This window comes from Bos indicus x Bos taurus, chromosome 24 (assembly GCF_003369695.1).
Source record: "Bos indicus x Bos taurus breed Angus x Brahman F1 hybrid chromosome 24, Bos_hybrid_MaternalHap_v2.0, whole genome shotgun sequence".
NCBI classification, from domain to species: domain Eukaryota; kingdom Metazoa; phylum Chordata; class Mammalia; order Artiodactyla; family Bovidae; genus Bos; species Bos indicus x Bos taurus.
In genome coordinates this window covers 24,022,174-24,041,642 of record NC_040099.1, presented here as the reverse complement: position 1 = coordinate 24,041,642, position 19,469 = coordinate 24,022,174, and the positions used below count along the sequence as shown (strand labels likewise).

The 19,469-nt window shown below is 37.4% G+C and overlaps 1 protein-coding gene across 1 annotated transcript in view; it reads right to left on the bottom strand.

The window, feature by feature from the left end:
• Nucleotides 1-19,469, bottom strand: part of CCDC178 (coiled-coil domain containing 178) — a 384,374-nt gene that overhangs the window by 338,445 nt on the left and 26,460 nt on the right. The window contains exons 4-6 of the mRNA XM_027525955.1: nucleotides 13,016-13,038; nucleotides 9,634-9,719; nucleotides 6,129-6,329 (exon numbers count right to left, since the gene is read on the bottom strand). Of these exons, the coding sequence (XP_027381756.1) occupies nucleotides 6,129-6,329; nucleotides 9,634-9,719; nucleotides 13,016-13,038 (310 nt within the window). The remainder of the gene's footprint in view (nucleotides 1-6,128; nucleotides 6,330-9,633; nucleotides 9,720-13,015; nucleotides 13,039-19,469) is intronic.

Here is a 19,469-nt window from a genome sequence, read left to right as displayed (position 1 = left end):
GCTCAATAAAAGACAGAAATGGTATGGACCTAACAGAAGCAGAAGATATTAAGAAGAGAGGGCAAGAATACACAGAAGAACTATACATAAAGATCTTCACGACCCAGATAATCACGATGGTGTGATCACTGACCTAGAGCCAGACATCCTGGAATGTGAAGTCAAGTGGGTCTTAGAAAGCTTCACTATAAACAAAGCTAGTGGAGGTGATAGAATTCCAGTTGAGCTATTCCAAATCCTGAAAGATGATGCTGTGAAAGTGCTGCACTCAATATGCCAGCAAATTTGGAAAACTCAGCAGTGGCCACAGGACTGGAAAAGGTCAGTTTTCATTCCAATCCCAAAGAAAGGCAATGCCAAAGAATGCTCAAACTACCGCACAATTGCACTCATCTCACATGCTAGTAAAGTAATGCTCAAAATTCTCCAAGCCAGGCTTCAGCAATATGTGAACTGTGAACTTCCTCATGTTCAAGCTGGTTTTAGAAAAGGCAGAGGAACCAGAGATCAAATTGCCAACATCCGCTGGATCATGGAAAAAGCAAGAGAGTTCCAGAAAAACATCTATTTCTGCTTTCTTGACTATGCCAAAGCCTTTGACTGTGTGGATCACAATAAACTGTGGAAAATTCTGAAAGAGATGGGAATACCAGACCACCTGATCTGCCTCTTGAGAAATTTGTATGCAGGTCAGGAAGCAACAGTTAGAGATGGACATGGAACAACAGACTGGTTCCAAATAGGAAAAGGAGTTCATCAAGGCTGTATACTTTCACCCTGTTTATTTAACTTCTATGCAGAGTACATCATGAGAAACGCTGGACTGGAAGAAACACAAGCTGGAATCAAGATTGCCAGGAGAAATATCAATAACCTCAGATATGCAGATGACACCACCCTTATGGCAGAAAGTGAAGAGGAACTCAAAAGCCTCTTGATGAAAGTGAAAGTGAAGAGTGAAAAAGTTGGCTTAAAGCTCAACATTCAGAAAATGAAGATCATGGCATCCGGTCCCATCACTTCATAGGAAATAGATGGGGAAACAGTGGAAACAGTGTCAAACTTTATTTTACTGGGCTCCAAAATCACTGCAGATGGTGACTACAGCCATGAAATTAAAAGACACTTACTCCTTGGAAGGAAAGTTATGACCAACCTAGATAGCATATTCAAAAGCAGAGACATTACTTTGCCAACAAAGGTCTGTCTAGTCAAGGCTATGGTTTTTCCTGTGGTCATGTATGGATGTGAGAGTTGGACTGTGAAGAAGGCTGAGCGCCGAAGAATAGATGCTTTTGTACTGTGGTGTTGGAGAAGACTCTTGAGAGTCCCTTGGACTGCAAGGAGATCCAATCAGTCCATTCTGAAGGAGATCAGCCCTGGGATTTCTTTGGAAGGAATGATGTTAAAGCTGAAACTCCAGTTCTTTGGCCACCTCATGCGAAGAGTTGACTCATTGGAAAAGACTCTGATGCTGGGAGGGATTGGGGGCAGGAGGAGAAGGGGACGACAGAGGATGAGATGGCTGGATGGCATCACTGACTCCATGGACGTGAGTCTCAGTGAACTCCGGGAGTTGGTGATGGACAGGGAGGCCTGGCGTGCTGCGATTCAGGGGGTTGCCAAGAGTCGGACAGGACTGAGCGACTGATCTGATCTGATCTGATATGATTATTCTTTTATTGATCTAACATTTAGCACTGTATATCTTCAGAATTATATGTATTTCATTATTTAACCATTTTGTTATTGGCTTTCTGTTTTTTCTTTGTATTTATTTTGCTTTTATTTTTCTAGTCATATATTTCAATAATTTTGATATCATCTTCTTTCCCGAATATGATAAAAGCTATTACTTTCTTTTAAATAATAATTTAGCTTTTTTCATTTATGTGAAAATAATTTTAATAAGTGTTAATGATACAGTTCTAAATGTTTTCTAATTTCTTATATTTGTGAAATGTTTGACACCATTCCCTTTTAATTTTGTCCTAATTAGACAGTAGTATTTTTGTTTTAAAAAGTCAGTCACCATCCCATTAAGTATTATCATCATTATCTCTGTAATTATCTTCTGTTAGATATTCATCATCCTTTTTCATGTTATACTCTATGTCTTTAAGTATTTAATTCATATTTTCCTTCTCCTTGTGTACCTTTGATGCATTTCATGTAAATTTTTCTAGATTTATATTTATTACTTTTCTGTTCCTTAGTCTAACAGACCATTTAACCAGTTATTGAGTCTTTAATTTCAAGTAGTAGATTTTTAATTTCTAATAAGTCTTTTTTATTTCCATTTTTCTTTCTTTTAAAAATAGTCTCTTAGTCCTTGCTTTTATTTTCAGACTTCTCTTTATTTCATAAAACATATTAAATATTCTCAGTTGCTAAGTCATGTTCAACTCTCTGCAACACCATGGACTGTAGCCTGCCAGGCTCCTTTGTCCATGGGATTTTTCCAGGCAAGAATACTGGAGTAGGTTGCCATTTCCTCCTCTAAGGGATTTTCCTAATCCAGGGATTGAGTCTGGGTGTCCTGCATTAGCAGGAGGATTCTTACCATGAGCCATCAGGGAAGCCCATTAAATAAAATCATTTTATAATGTCATGTGCAATCCAATATCTGAAAACTTTTTGAGTAAGATTACGCTGTCTGTTTCTACTAACTCACACTTACCGAATCTGTATTCTTGTGTTTTATGATATTTGATATTGGGCTATTTCTTATCTTGAGACTCTGAGACAGTTCCCTGATACCTAGATCGAATTTTCAGTCTTTCAAAAAAGAACATCTGTCTTTGTTCCTGAAGATGCCTAGCTTAACCACCAGCCCACAGAACATTTAAATGATATTCTCCACTGTGTATTTTCAGACTCAAAGACAGCAGGAATGCTGCTGCTGCTAAGTCGCTTCAGTCGTGTCCGACTCTGTGCGACCCCACAGATGGCAGCCCATCAGGTCCCCCATCCCTGGGATTCTCCAGGCAAGAGTACTGGAGTGGGTTGCCATTTCCTTCTCCAATGCATGAAAGTGAAAAGTGAAAATGAAATCGCTCAGTCGTGCCCAACTGCTAGCGACCCCATGGACTGTAGCCCACCAGGCTCCTCCACCCATGGGATTTTCCAAGCAAGAATACTGGAGTGGGTTGCCGTTGCCTTCTCCAATATCAGTCCCAAATCCATTTAGATCAGTATTTTAAGAATTCTTGGAATACTATCTGCTTTTCTCCACTAACTAAGTGAAACAAGCAACTTTCTTTGCTATTCAACTGCAGCAATAGATTTACCCATGATTCATGCTTAATGCTGGAATGGAGACCTTTGGACTCTCAGTTTCATGTAATGACTTCTAACCGGACTTGTCATTTGGTTGAGACTCAGGCTTTATCCCCAGTCTCCTGTACCAAATAGATGGATCAAAATGGGAACAGAAGGATATTAGGATTTCAGGGATTCCCTCATGGCTAAATCTGTCACTGATGCCTAATCACCAAAAAAATCCCATTCCAAACTTAAATGTTGGTTGTAGTGCATTTCTTAATTTATTTAAAGCTTATCAGGGTCTTTTACTCAAGATTTTTTAAAAATTAAAATAAATGAACAAAACCTGGCAATTGAAAAAGTTTTGGTATCATTAGTTTCTTCTCAGATTCACCAGAGAAACCATAGTTGGAGATTTCAACACCCAACTCATAACAACTCAATAAACAACTACACAGAGAAATCAGAGAGAGAAGCCTTAAACAGCACCATCAACCAATGAACACATTTATAGACACTTCACCAAACAACAGAATGTACATTAATTTTGACCAAACACAGAATATTCTCCAAAATATTTAAAATGCTGAATAATTTTTATTCTAAACAATTTTAATGTGAATAAAATGTTTCTAAATTAAATTAGAAATCAAAAGAAAAAAAGTTTCAATGGGGCTAGTGCACTGGGACGACCAAGAGGGATGGTATGGGGAGGGAGGAGGGAGGAGGGTTCAGGATGGGGAGCACATGTATACCTGTGATGGATTCATTTTGATATTTGGCAAAACTAATACAATTATGTAAAGTTTAAAAATAAAATAAAATTTAAAAAAATTTTTAAAAAAATAAATAAAACTTAAAAGAAAAAAAGTTGGGGAAAAATTGCAAAAAATCCCTAAATAATTTCAAACTAAACAGCAATGTCTAAATAAATAATAGATACAAAAAGAAATCACAAAAATAATTTTTAAAATATTTTACCTAATTAAAATAAGCTCATAGCATATGAATATGTATGAAATCCAACTAATAAAGTTCTAAAAGTAACTTCAGTTCTTAGATGTCTACTCTAGAAAAGAAGAAAGGTATTGAACAAATAATCAAGGCTTCCACTTTATGAAGAGAAAAATAGTACATTAAATAACTCCCAAAGAAAGCATGAGAAAGGAAATTAGAGAAGAAATCAATTATACCGAAGCTAAAAAATACATGAGAAATCAAGCAAACATTGACTTTTTAAATAGATCAACAAAATTGTTGTGCCTTTTGATAAACCAAGATGGGAAGAAAAGAGAGTGAGAAAGTACAAATTACCAAAATCAAGTACAAAAGATATGTCATCTTTACTGCTATTGTAAATATCAAAACAGTTATTAGGAACAAGATTGGGCAAGCAAATAAGACAATTACAGTGACATGGACAAATTATTTAGAAGGCTCAAATGATGAAAACTGACTCAAGAAGAAAGAGAAAAGAGATTCAAAACCAGTAAATAAATTAAATTAGCTATTAAAAGTATGTTAACAATTTTGGACTTAAATACACGTGAATAGAAAACTCATTATCTGGACTCCGGGTAGAAAAATAACGACTTCAAAGAAATAAAAACCCATATTTAAAACTTATAAAGATTTAGATATCAAACTCAAGCTAAGAAATTAGTAATGGTCTAATTCACTGGTCTAGAACCAGTATAACTTCAAGAATCCTAACAGAGGCAACAAAAGCAGTTGAAGTCTAACTGACTTCTATAGAGAATACAAACAGCTCAGTATCAAGGAGAGTCATCAGAAGAAAGAGCAGTAGCTCATTACCCTCTCCTTTGGATAAAGAGAGTTTCTTGTCACACATCTGCGATTTAGACATGTTACTTCTATTGCCTGAAGAATGTGACTAACAGCAGTAACTAATATCATCTTTTTTTCTCTCGGTGTTTTGGTTTAAATTATGGGTTATATAAGAATCCTAATGTCACCCATTTATAAAGCATGTGGACCCTGAATTAAAGCTGTTACCCTATGAGAACATAGAAAAGCTTCCAGCCTCAGAAGGATCAAGTAGTCTGGTGTGCTTGATAAATACCACATTTGAAAATGAAAAATCCAAAACCTTTAGATTATTTAACACTTGATCACATGTCCCTCCTTCTGTAATTTAAAATATAGAGTTTTCCCTTTTAAACGTGTTATCTACATGACTTTTTTTTCATGTTTTTTTTTTTTTTTTAGTTCTTTTTTTTTTTTAAACTTTACAATATTGCATTGGTTTTGCCATATATCAACATGAATCTGCCACAGGTATACACGTGTTCCCCATCCTGACCCTCCTCCTCCTTCCTCTCCGTACCATCCCTCTGGGTTGTCCCAGTGCACTCTACATGACTTTTGGAAACATCCTAGGTTTCTGTGCTTGCTAGAAGTTCCCAATGTGAATTTACCATTGAAGTCACAAAAGAAGATGCATGTAATTCCTAAAATATCACTTAGATGTCTCTCATTTTCCTAGGTTTAAATATGTAGCTGATGCCACCAACTGGCAATCACTTTAAATTTCTAGTAAATGAAGTATTATAGTCATTACAGGAAATATGTGCCAAATGTTTGCATGCTCCTTGGGTACCATAAATTCAATGGAATTTCCAACAAATACCAAATGACAGCTGGTCCAGGTTTGTTCAGTGAAGTCCCAATTTATGTCTGCAAACACAGCATTATCACTAATAGTATGTTTCAAATATACACTGGTTTGCATGCAAGATAATATGCTCACTTTAAGCACAAGTAATTTTTTAATTCAGAGGTCAATTAATCATCCATGCCTCTCCAATAAACTAAATGACAATATGAAAAATCCTGATTATTACCGTTCTGCACAGCTAAGGGGATTTCTTGAAGTTTCCAGATTGACCAAGAATCAATTTGTGTGGTAATCCTTTTCTTTCTTGATTTTTGTCGTTGTAAAGCTTCTTCAGCTTCTGCCCGATCGGTCTCCAGACTTTTAATGAGATGGATGGCCTCTGATAGCAATGTTTCCATTTTTTGCTTCAATTCAGGACACTTTTCATCTTAAAAGGGAAATATGTATTCATATTTGCTAATAAAATCAGCCTGTAAGCTGGATGGTAGTGGGGGGGCGGAGCTGGGGAACCAGTTGTATTGCTATCTTTTAATATTTATATATTTACCAAGAGAATTTTAGAAAAATGAATGAGCCTTGTAAAGACAAGTTTCATTATAATACAATCATAACATTAATTATAACCTTTGAAGACAGATTTTGAAATGGATATTTTATGACAATCAGAGTAACTAAGTCTCAACCACTAGCTTCACACATAATATTTTTGAGTGGAAAAAAAAACATGTTCCATTCACAAGCTGTATTATAGAGCTTTATTTTGAAAATATGCTTCTGTTTTCTCCCACTCTATGGGAAAAGCAAACCCTAATGATTACATCAGATAAGTACTGAAAATCCTCAGATGGTTCTTAGGAACAAGACACTTTATATTCTTTATCTTATCAGATAATAACATCCCTAGTTAGCCTTGCCAGAAATTCATCATCGTTTACAAATTCTATTTATTCAGTTATAATACAAATTAACTCCTTTATGAGAAACATTTGGGACTCCTGCTTCACAGCTCTGGAATGATAAGGTTTAATGTTAACAAAATGATTAACACGGGTATTCATTCATCTATTTATGCAAGAAATGGGTAGAGAGCCTGTTACATTCTAGACAATATGCTCTCTCCCTGGAGGTTGGTCAGTAAGAAAGATGGATATGACTCCTATTCTGGTGAGATTCATACTTGTAAACAGTGGCTTTTGCCAAAATGTGACATGACAAAAAGATATAAACAGAGTGTCAAAAAAGGCAAAGCCTCTAAAGAGCTGCGGCTGGAGGACAAACAGTGAAACTGGATCAGGAAGAAAGGCAACTAACAGTAAACTTTCTTTTATTTTGTTTTCTCTTTCTTTTGAACAATAAAGACATTACTTTTTGCTGGAAAATAGTATTACATAATGGTTATTAGTACAAGCTCACCACTCACACAGTTTTTATTTCTAACCTAGTGGGCTTGTTAAAGAAATTCAGCATATGCCTAAAAAGAATTCCTGAGAAACAGGTTTTTCTATTGTAATGCACAAAATTAACTTTTTCCAGCCTGATCTTTTATTTGGGCTCTATTTATTTGGTCTATTGTCTTTATTTTTCAAATTCCACAATATCTTAGACACTTTATCTTCTAATAAACGGTCTGTTTTTTATTACAACATACTTATTAAACACTGTTCTCCAATCAGCGTTCATTCAATTTCTATAACAGGGCTTCAGTTGGAAAGATATGATGGAGTTAATGCCACTTAAAATTGAAGCACTTCTGATTAGATATATATGTGTTTTACCAAAGGTGTCCATTATACAAGATGTCTTTTATACTGTTTCTACAATAGCAGTCTAAAACAAATGCTATGGAGTGGGTTGCCATTTCCTTCTCCAATGCATGAAAGTGAAAAGTGAAAGTGAATTCGCTCAGTCGTGTCCGACTCCTAGCAACCCCATGGACTGCAGCCTACCAGGCTCCTCCGTCCACGGGATTTTCCAGTCAAGAGTACTGGAGTGGGTTGCCATTGCCTTCTCCAGGTGTATAACTTAAGGTGTCTCCAATTCTATTTAACATCTCTCTGGATTTTTTTCCAGAATACCATCTCAATTAGTTTTTTTGTTTCATGTTGAATAAGTGAGCAACCACCTGCATTTTTATTAGGGTGTGGGTGTGCTCAGGCGTTTCAGCCATGTCCGACTTTTTGCAACCCTATGGAAAGACTCACGCTCCTCTGTCCATAGGTTTCTCCAGGCAAGAATACTGGAGAGGGTTGCCATGCACTCCTCCAGCGGATCTTCCCGACCCAGGGATCAAACCCACATCTCCTGCATATCCCTGCCTTGAAGGTGGATTCATTACCTATTGAGCCACCTGGAAAACCCCATTTTTATCAGTGGAAACAATTACAATAAATGTTCCTCATCCTGATACTGCCTTGTGTTTTAGAGTAAAATATACATGTTTATAATAAACATAATTGGAATTAGTTATTGTGACCATTAATACATTGATATTTTCTCCTAGAATTTGTCACTGAAAACTTAAGAAATAATTGAATCAGATTTTCACTTTCATTATAAAAGGCAAATACAAAATGTTCATGCTTTTACAGAGTCCTGAGTTTATTAGTTATCCTTCACTAAAGGAAGGCATTTAACAAAGTTCTGTTGCATAAGTAGGAAGAAGTGTTTAAAATAATGTTAAAGATATATTCAAATATGTTGAAATAATTTTTAATACAAATTTTTATACCAGTATAAAAGTTTTATACATTTATATTTGAAAATTGTGCTAGAAGGCTAGTCTTCAAGGCTATGGTTTTTCCAGTGGTCATGTATGGATGTGAGAGTTGGACTGTAAAGAAAGCTGAGCACCGAAGAATTGATGCTTTTGAGCTGTGGTGTTGAAGACTCTTGAGAGTCCCTTGGACTGCAAGGAGATCCAACCAGTCTATCCTAAAGGAGATCAGTCCTGGGTGTTCATTGGAAGGACTGATGTTGAAGCTGAATCTCCAATACTTTGGCCACCTGATGTGAAGAGCTGACTCATTTGAAAAGACCCTGATGCTGGGAAAGATTGAGGGCAGGAGGAGAAGGGGACAACAGAGGATGAGATGGTTGGATGGCATCACCAACTTAATGGACATGGGTTTGGGTGGACTCTGGGAGTTGGTGATGGACAGGGAGGTCTGGCGTGCTGTGGTTCATGGGGTCACAAAGAGCAGGACACAACTGAGCAACTAAACTGAACTGAACCATATATATATATATATATATATATATATATATATATATATATATGAGCTGTAATGTCCAATATGGTAGCCATGAACCACATGTGATTAATTTACATTTAAATGCAAGTTAAAGTTAAACTTAACATTTAAATTCCTCAGTGTCACCACATTTTAAGTGCTCGCAGCTACATGTGGCTAGTAGTTACCCTACTGGACAATGAGACAAAACATATTTCTATTATCACAGAAAGTCCTAATGGACAGTACTGGATTACCATTCACTTCCTGAGAAGTAGACAGGGAAGGACCTAGAGCAGTATATAGTATATTATAGTAATTAATACATATTTGTTGAACAAGTATTTAATCAAACAGTACAGAAGGCTCTTACTTCTGCTAGACACTTATAAGAATTATAAAACTCATACATGACTCTTGTGAATATCAGAAATACATAAATGAAAAGCTAATGAGCTTTTAAATGTAATTCTGCTTATGTAGTATGAGTTACAGTTTTACCTCTCAATTCTTCTGGTTTGGGCTCTTTCACTAGTGTAACAACACTCAGATCTTTTTTCAGGTCTTCTGTGAAAGAAGTTCTGCTCCTTTATAACAGAAAAGAAGCAATCAATTAATAAAGAAGGACTGTACTTACAGTTTGGAGAAGGCAATGGCACCCCACTCCAGTATTCTTGCCTGGAAAATCCCATGGACAGAGGAGCCTGGTGGGCTGCAGCCCATGGGGTTGCTAAGAGTTGGACACGACTGAGTGACTTCACTTTCAAGTCTCACTTTCATGCATTGGAGAAGGAAATGGCAACCCACTCCAGTGTTCTTGCCTGGAGAATCCCAGGAACCGGGGAGCCTGGTAGGCTACCATCTATGGGGTTGCACAGAGTCGGACATGACTGAAGCAACTTAGCAGCAGCAGCAGCAGTACTTACAGTTAGTCAAACAAATTTTAGGTGATGTTTTTACAATGAGTTTTAAATGTCTACAGTGACACTTACTATACATGATAATGGTACTACTTAAGAAATTAAAATAGCAAAATTCTAATTGGTAATGACATTTATACTTCATGGTAGATTAACAGTAATTTAGAATTTGTTAAAATGACTTGAAATTTTTTGAGAGATAGTAAAGCAGTATTTTTTTTAAATGATATTAGTCTCTTCTGAGAAAGTTGCTATCAGGAAAAAAAAAGAGAACTTACTGAAAATAATTTGAGAGTTATTTCTCCAATTACAGTTTAGCAGTTTCTGGGAAGACAATGCAAAATGTAAGGAGCAAAAACATGATTTCATATTTGAAGTTAATAATGTTTTAGAAAAATATCCAAATTTTCTTTTCTGAAGAACTTTGCTAGTGAAAGTTCCATATATTGAATAACGAAACATTTCTCATTATCAGTATTTATCTGGTCCAATTCTTGAATACTAGACTAGTTTTAATTGTATTTATTTTATATTTACTCAATTTTTGACTGTGCTACATCTTTATTGCTGCACATGGGCTCAGTAGTTGCATTTCCTAGCTCTAGAGCACAAGATCAGTAGTTGCGGCACACAGACTTTAGTTGCTCCAGGGCATGTGGGATCTTCCTGGATCAGGGATTGAACACATCTCCTGCATTGGCAGGTGAATTCTTCACCACTGAGTCACTAGTGCAGCCCCTTCCAATGTGTATAAAAAGAAGCACACTTCCTCTGATAAAAGTCACAAGAAAATAACTAATACCAAAGCAGAATATTTCATTTTACCCATGTTGTAGCATGTATCAGAACTTCATTACTTTTTATAATTGAATAATATTCCATTGTACAGATACACCATTGTTTATTAATCTATGAGTCCATTGAAGGATTTGAGGTTGTTTCTACCTTTTGGCTATTGTGAATACTGATGATAACAAGCATTTATACAGAAGTTTTTGGGTGAACACTGGTTTTGAAATCTTTTGGGTACACATATCAGAGTGGAATTGCTGGGTCATATGGTAATTCTAGGTTTAGCTTTTTGAGGAAACAGTGAACATTTTCACAGCGGTTGGTCCACATCTTCATTCCCAGTAGCATTGTATGAGGGTTCCAATGTTCAATAAAAGTGGCAAGATGGCTATCCTTGTTTTGTTCTTGATCTTAGATCATACAGTTAGGTTACTGGATTAGGTGTCTTTCTTTTAGTATAATCATTTATGGCTATGAATTTTTCTCTGGGCACTGCTTTTACTTCATCTCTTCAGTTGTGATACACAGTGTTTTGATTCTCATTCATCTCAAAGTACTTTTAATTACTTCCAGAGATTACAAATTGGCTCTCTGGTTTTTTATAGCATGCTGTCTAATTTATTTATATATATGAATTTTCTAGGTTTCCTCCTCAGCTGATGAACATCTCTAGTTTTTCATTTCAGTTATTGTACCTTTTAGCTCCAAAATGTCTATTTGGATCTTCCTTATAATTTCTTTTTCTTCATTGATATTCTATATTTGTTGAGACATTAATCTCCTGGTTTTGTTGTATTTTTGTCCACAGTTTATCCCTTTGAGGATATTTGAGACAGTTGATTTAAAGTCTTCGTCCACTAAGCACAATGTCATGCTTCCTCAGAGTATTTTCTTCATTTGTTTTTCCCCTTAATAATGGGAGTAAATTTTCTTTTATTCTTCCCCTGCCTCATAATTTTTATAAAAACCTGGAAATTTTGAGTACTCAATGTGATATGAAAATAATATTACCATCCCTCTATTGTGTTTATTTTTGATGTTTGTTGTGGGTTGCTTTTGTTTGTTTAGTGATTCTTCCAAACACTTACTGTAGTATTAATATCACATTCTTTTTCACTTGGGGTCACCAAAGTGTTTCTTAGCTTATTGGTGAACTTGAGTTTTATCCAAGTTACCTTAAATATTTGAGGTCAGGAAAAAAAAAAAGAAAAGAAAAAGGGAAAACTATACGCTTGCTCCCAATCTTAGCAGACTGGCTCTTAGTTGGAGTACTTCTTTCATGCTTATTCAGGATGTTTATAACTCTGCCTCTACCTTCAATTCTTGCCTGTGTAGATCCTAAGGCTAGCCAAAGATAAAAGATTAAGTCTTCTTGGGCTTTCCTGAGCATATGTCCAACACTGTTCATATTTGTGCATTTTTTAATTCTCCAATATAAATGAGAACTTTGAAAAATCATATTCTCCCATTTATAATATCTCTTTCCCCAAATTCTTCATTCCCAGGCATTCTGATATTTTCAGTGTCTGTCCCAAATTATCCACAATCTCAGACACTGGTGACAAGTATATGACCTTAAATACTTTCAGCAAACACTGCCTGGAGGTGGCTCCAGCTCTGTAATTTCTCTAACTCAGGAAAAACAAAGTCAATCTTTGTGTTAGTCCCTTTAGGGAGTCATCAGACTTGTCAAAACACTGAACTATAATTCTTTGAGAATAAGATGTATATTGTTCCATCTGGCACTAGCAATCTGCACAAGTTCAGGCTATTGCTTCATGACCACCACTGATCTGAGAGTTGGAAGATGGCAAGTGGGACATTTCAAATGCCACAGCCCTTCCTTCAGGCAAGACAGCCACTCCTTCTGCATTAACTTTTCCCCTTATTGTTGCAAGTTTTGAACTAGATTTCAGATTTTTGCAGAAGGTGACTCTGACCAATTTTTGCCAAAAGTTATAGATGCTTTTATGATAGGACAGAGCCCTGGAGATTCCTATTCTGTTATTTCCAGTGACATCCTGATTCTTACATTTTTAAAAATAAATATTAATACATAACATAAAATTCTGCTCTCAATATCTTTTTTCTTTTGAAATAAACTTACCTACACCAGATTAATCATAAAAATTTGAACATAAAAATGTAAAAGAAGTGTGAAATGTTCTTACCATTCTTCCAAAGAAGTTTCAAACTGTCAAAATAAAAGATGAAAGTCAAATTTTTAACATCTCAAATCAATAATAGATTTAACTAACACCTTAACTCACTGACAAAATTGTAAACACTCTACTTTACATTCTCCTGTTCCTGTCAAATTATACTCTGTTGTTTCCACAACAAGCATACCCTTATCTTAGCTAGCCTTATGCTTTTGTTATCAGTCTCACCTAACTGTTCTCACCCTTCACCTGTTTCTGAACTTTACCTTTACCCTAACAGTCAGTTCAAATTCCATTTTCTCCTAACAGACTTTCCACACAATCGGAAGTGCATACTATCCATTAAATTTCAATATCCTACCATAAAGTGGAAACCACATAATTACATGTTAAGTTTACAAATATTTAGTTTTTCGTAGAATTATCCCGCTGCTGGATTATAAAATCCTTGGTAGGAGTTATGTTGTACAGATGTATTCTAACACTACCTTGGGCTATAAAAGGTACAAACTACCAAAAACACAGAATATATAGCCAGAGTGTTATGGATTTCATGGATAATATCCAATTCAACATTTTAAATCAGACATATGTGATCTCAATTCCCATATCACACCAAAATTTTGGAGAAAAATATACAGGCACATAAGTAAGATCACTGGACAATATATTTGAGAATTTTCAGAAACAGAGTAATCAGATGAGACTGATGGTAAAAATGGAGCAAAGAAAAGTATAACTCAGAAGAGACCAGTGGAAGTGAGGACATGGAAGCAACCTAGATATCCATCAACAGATGAATGGATAAAGGAGTTGTGGTACAAATACACAATAGAATATTATCTGCCATTAAAAGGGACACATTTGAGTTAGTTCTAATGAGATGGATGAACCTAGAGCCTAATATACAGAGTGAACTAAGTCAGAAAGAGAAAAATAAATATCACATATTAATACATATATACGCAATCTAAAAAAATGATACTGATGAACCTATTTGCAGGGCAGTAATGGAGATGCAGCCATAAAGAACAGACTACACAGTGGGGAAGGAGAGGAAGTGATGAATTGGAAGAGTAACACTGAAACATAAACATTACCATATATAAAACAGATAGTCAGTGGGACTTTGCTCTGTGAAGCAAGGGGCTCAAACCCAGCGCCCTGTGACAACAGAGAGGGGTGGGATGGAGTGGGAGGTGCAAGGGAGGCTCAAGAGAGAAGGGACGTATGTATACCTATGGCTGATTCATGTTAATGTATGGCAGAAATCAATACAATATTATAAGGCAATTATCCTCCAATTAAAAAGAAATAAATAAATTTTTTAAAAAAGAAACAAGTGGAGACCATTTCAGGGAAGGTGAAAAGTTTCTGTGTGGAACTCATGAAAAATTCCCAGTATGTGAGAATAAGCTGCTGATAACCAAAGTAAATGCTTCCTTGGTGGCTCACACGGTAAAGTGTCTGTCTGCAATGTGGGAGACCTGGGTTCGATCCCTGGGTTGGGAAGGTTCCCTGGAGAAGGAAATTGCAACCCACTCCAGTATTCTTTCCTGAAGAATTCCATGGACAGAGGACCCTGGTAGGCTACAGTCCATGGGGTCACAAAGAGTCAGACATGACTGGATTTAGAAAAGGCAGAGGAAGCAGAAATCAAATTGCCAACATCCATTGAATCATAGAAAAAGAAAGAGAGTTCCAGAAAATTATCTACTTCTGCTTTATTGAAATATGCCAAAGCCTTTGATTTTGTGGACCACAACAAATTTGTCAAGAGATGGGAATACCAGACCACCTGACCTGCCTCTTGAGAAATCTGTATGCAGGTCAGGAAGCAACAGTTAGAAGTGGACATGGAACAACAGACTGGTTCCAAATAGGAAAAGGAGTACGTCAAGGCTGTATATTGACACCCTGCTTATCTAACTTATATGCAGAGTACATCATGAGAAACGCTGGGGTGGATGAAGCACAAGCTGGAATCAAAACTGCCAGGAGAAATATCAATAACCTCAGATATGCAGATGACACCACCCTTATGGCAGAATGCAAAGAAGCACTAAAGAGCCTCTTGATGAAAGTGAAAGAGGAGAGTGAAAAAGTTGGCTTGAAGCTCAATATTCAGAAAACTAAGATCATGGCATCTGGTCCCATCACTTCATGGCAAATAGATGGGAAAACAGTGGAAACAGTGGCAGACTTTATTTATTTATTTATTTATTTGGACTCCAAAATCACTGCAGGAGGTAACTGCAGCCATGAAAGCAAAAGACACTTGCTCCTTGGAAGAAAAGTAATGACCAACCTAGACAGCATATTAAAAAGCAGAGACATTATTTTGCCAAGAAAGGTCCGTCTAGTCAAAGCTATGGTTTTTCCAGTAGTCTTGTATGGATATGAGAGTTAGACTATAAACAAAGCTGAGTGCCACAGAATCGATGCTTTTGAACTGTGGTGCTGGAGAAGACTCAGAATCCCTTGGACTGCAAGGAGATCAAACCAGTCAGTGCTATATGAAATCAGTCCTGAATATTCTTTGGAAGGACTGATGCTGAAGCTGACACTCTAATACTTTGGCCACCTGATGTGAAGAACTGACTCATTAGAAAAGATCCTGATGCTGGGAAACATTGAGGGCAAGAGGCGAAGGGAACGACAGAGGATGAGATGGTTGGACTGTATCACCAACTCAATGGACATGAGTTTAGGTAAACTCTGGGAGTTGGTGATGGACAGGGAAGCCTGGCATGCTGCAGTCCATGGGGTCACGAAGAGTCAGACACAACTGAGCAACTGAACTGAACTGAACTGAACCAAAGTAAATAATGGAGGGGCTGCCTGTGATGAGATAGGTCACGGCAGTCTGCTGCTTTCCATCCAAAGAATCCAGAATACACAGCCAAAAAGTTACCCTCTAGACATTGCCATGAGAAAAATTCTCTGATCACATTGGAGATATGCCCAAGTTGGAGAGAATATCTAAGAACGTAAGTTATTGCTCTAGAGAGAAGCAAAATAGAGCCTCCCCAACCGGCAGAATCTTACATAGATAGATGCAAATAAGTCCATGCGGGAACACAAAAGCAGATGAACAAATGAGTGAAAAGATTATAAGGGGCTATGAACCCAAAAGTAAGCTTATTAAGGCAAAAGGAAAGGCCCACAACTTTCTTGCCTAAGCATACTACTTCCTATTTACAAAGAGCCTGAGTAGAAATTTTTATATGCTGGACAAAAGCCTTTGAGGTAAGCAGACTCTGATAGTTGCTAAAAATCAAACAAATAATAACAGCAACAAAAAACAACAAAAACTTATGCCAGCAACCAGTAATCAGTCTGGTTTATCATTTATAAATACAAGGACAAAAAAGAGTATCCAAATATTTGAAAGAAGTTTATAACATGAAAAATAAGAATTTATTCAGATATAACAGAAATACTGGAATGAACATAAGTGAATATAATAATAAATTGAAGGCATATATATCTTTTCTCCACAATATTATAAAAGAGAAAAACGAAATTTGGTATGAGTTTCTTTGGACTTCCCAACTGCGCTAGCAATAAAGAACTGCCTGTCAACACAGGAGTCGCAGGAGATGCAGGTTCGATCCCTGGGTCGGGAAGATTCCCCTGCAGGAGGAAATGGCCACCCACCCCAGTATTCTTTCCTGGAGAATCCTATGGACAGAGGAGCCGGGCAGGCTGTGGTCCATAGGGTCGCAAAGGGTTGGACACAACTGAAGCAACTTAGCACGCATGCACACATGAGTGTCATTATTCAAATATAAAACAGACTAAAATAAGTAATCGTTTCATTACCCATGTATGTGAGAGTTTAGGGACTTTCCTGGCTGTCCAGTCGTTAAAAATCTGCCTTAAAATACAGGGGACACAGGTTCAACTCCTGATTGGTTACTAAGATCCCACAGGCTGCCAAGCACCTAAGCCTGCATGCCACGACTAGAGAGCCTGTGTGCTGCAACCACCGGAGCCCACTTGCCACAACTAGAGAGTCCATGCACCTTAACAAATGATCCCGCATGAGGCAACAAAGATCTCACGTGCTGCAACTAAGACCCAATGCAGCCAAATAAATTTTAAAACAGAATAGTCAAAGACATTTAAAAATGAAAAAAAAAAAAAAAAGGATGGAACTACCTACCAAATATAAAAGTATATTATGAAGCATGTAAATTAGAAGGAGCAAGTTTCATTTTCAACAATATACAGAATCAAATTTTCCAATTTACTCACTTTTACTCACAATTTGTGGCATAATATGCAGATATGCCTGTATACTTTAGGGTCATATTCAACAATGCAGAGTTACTGCTGCATAATAACCATTCTTAAACGCAGTGGCTAAAAACAATCCCCATTTTATTTGCTCATAATTTTGTCAGTCACCAATGTATGATGGGCTCAGCTGTGTGATTTTTTGGTCACTAATATGACCTCAAACTAATGCAGTCATCTGGCCCCTTGACTAGGATAGTTTGTTCAAGACAACCTCACTCACAAGTGATGCTTTGTGACTGCTGTAGCTTGGGCCTGTCCCTCTACTTGGTCATTCATCTTCAAGGAGGCTAGATTATGCTTCTTTACCTGGTGAACTTATGGCACCAGGAGAGCAAAGGCAGAAGCTTCAGGGCCTCTTGAGACTTTTCTTAGAAGCTGTATGACACTTCTTCTGATACATTTGTTGTTTAAAACAAGTCACAAGTCCAAGTCTATGTTTAAAGGTTGAGAGAATAGACTGTCTGTTAAGGTAAGGAGATGGAAAGGAGCAGGGTAGCAATTTTTAATCCACCATTATCTTTGGCTTCAAGTACATACATGTCTCCTGGATGTAAAATGTCTCAAAGATTTAAGTATAACTGCTAAAACTATAAATGTCTTGTTCTAGCCACAAAGTTCTGGTATGTGTGTGTGTGTACACACATGCATAAAGCAACAGATAACAGAAAAAAACAAGTTACTTTTCTGAAGATATTTTCATTAGAATCAGTTCAGTTCAGTTCAGTTCACTCACTCAGTCATGTCCGACTCTCTGTGACTCCATGAATTGCAGCACGCCAGGCCTTCCTGTCCATCACCAACTCCCGGAGTTCACTCAAACTCATGTCCGTTGAGTCAGTGATGCCATCCAGCCATCTCATCATCTGTTGTCCCCTTCTCCTCCTGCCCCCAATCCCTCCCAGCATCAGAGTCTTTTCCAATGAGTCAACTCTTCACATCAGGTGGCCAAAGTACTGGAGATTCAGCTTTAGCATCAGTCCTTCCAAAGAACACCCAGGACTGGTCTCCTTTAGAATGGACTGGTTGGATCTCCTTGCAGTCCAAGGGACTCTCAAGAGTCTTCTCCAACGCCACAGTTCAAAAGCATCAATTCTTCGGCACTCAGCTTTCTTCACACATCCATACATGACTACTGGAAAAACCATAGCCTTGACTAGATGGACCTTTGTTGGCAAAGTAATGTCTCTGCTTTTCAATATGCTATCTAAGTTGGTCATAACTTTCCTTCCAAGGAGTAAGTGCGTTTAATTTCATGGCTGCAGTCACCATCTGCAGTGATTTTGGAGCCCCCAAAAATAAAGTCTGACACTGTTTCCACCGTTTCCCCATCTATTTCCCATGAAGTGATGGGACCTGATACCACGATCTTCGTTTTCTGAATGTTGAGCTTTAAGCCAACTTTTTGACTCTCCTCTTTCACTTTCATCAACAGGCTTTTTAGTTCCTCTTCACTTTCTGCCATAAAATGAAAGTGAAGTTGCTCAGTCGTGTCTGACTCTTTGCGACTCCATGGACCGTAGTCTGTAGACTGAAACCAGGCTCCTTCATCCATGCTATTTTCCAGGCAAGAACACTGGAGTGGGGTGCCATTTCCTTCTCCAGCAGATCTTCCCAACCCAGGGATTGAACCCAGGTCTCCCGCATTGTAGGCAGACTCTTTACCCTCTGAGCCACCCATTAAGAGTGGTGTCATCTGCATATCTGAGATTACTGATATTTCTCCCAGCAATCTTGATTCCAGCTTGCGCTCCTTCCAGCCCAGTGTTTCTCAGGATGTACTCTGCATAGAAGTTAAATAAGCAGGGTGACAATATACAGCCTTGACGAACTCCTTTTCCTATTTGGAACCAGTCTGTTGTTCCATGTCCAGTTCTAACTGTTGCTTCCTGACCTGCATATAGGTTTCTCAAGAGGCAGGTCAGGTGGTCTGATTCCCATCTCTTTCAGAATTTTCCACAGTTTATTGTGATCCACACAGTCAAAAGCTTTGGCATAGTCAATAAAGCAGAAATAGATGTTTTTCTGGAATTCTCTTGCTTTTTCCATGATCCAGCAGATGTTGGCAATTTGATCTCTGGTTCCTCTGCCTTTTCTAAAACCAGTTTGAACATCTGGAAGTTCACAGTTCACATATTGCTGAAGCCTGGCTTGGAGAATT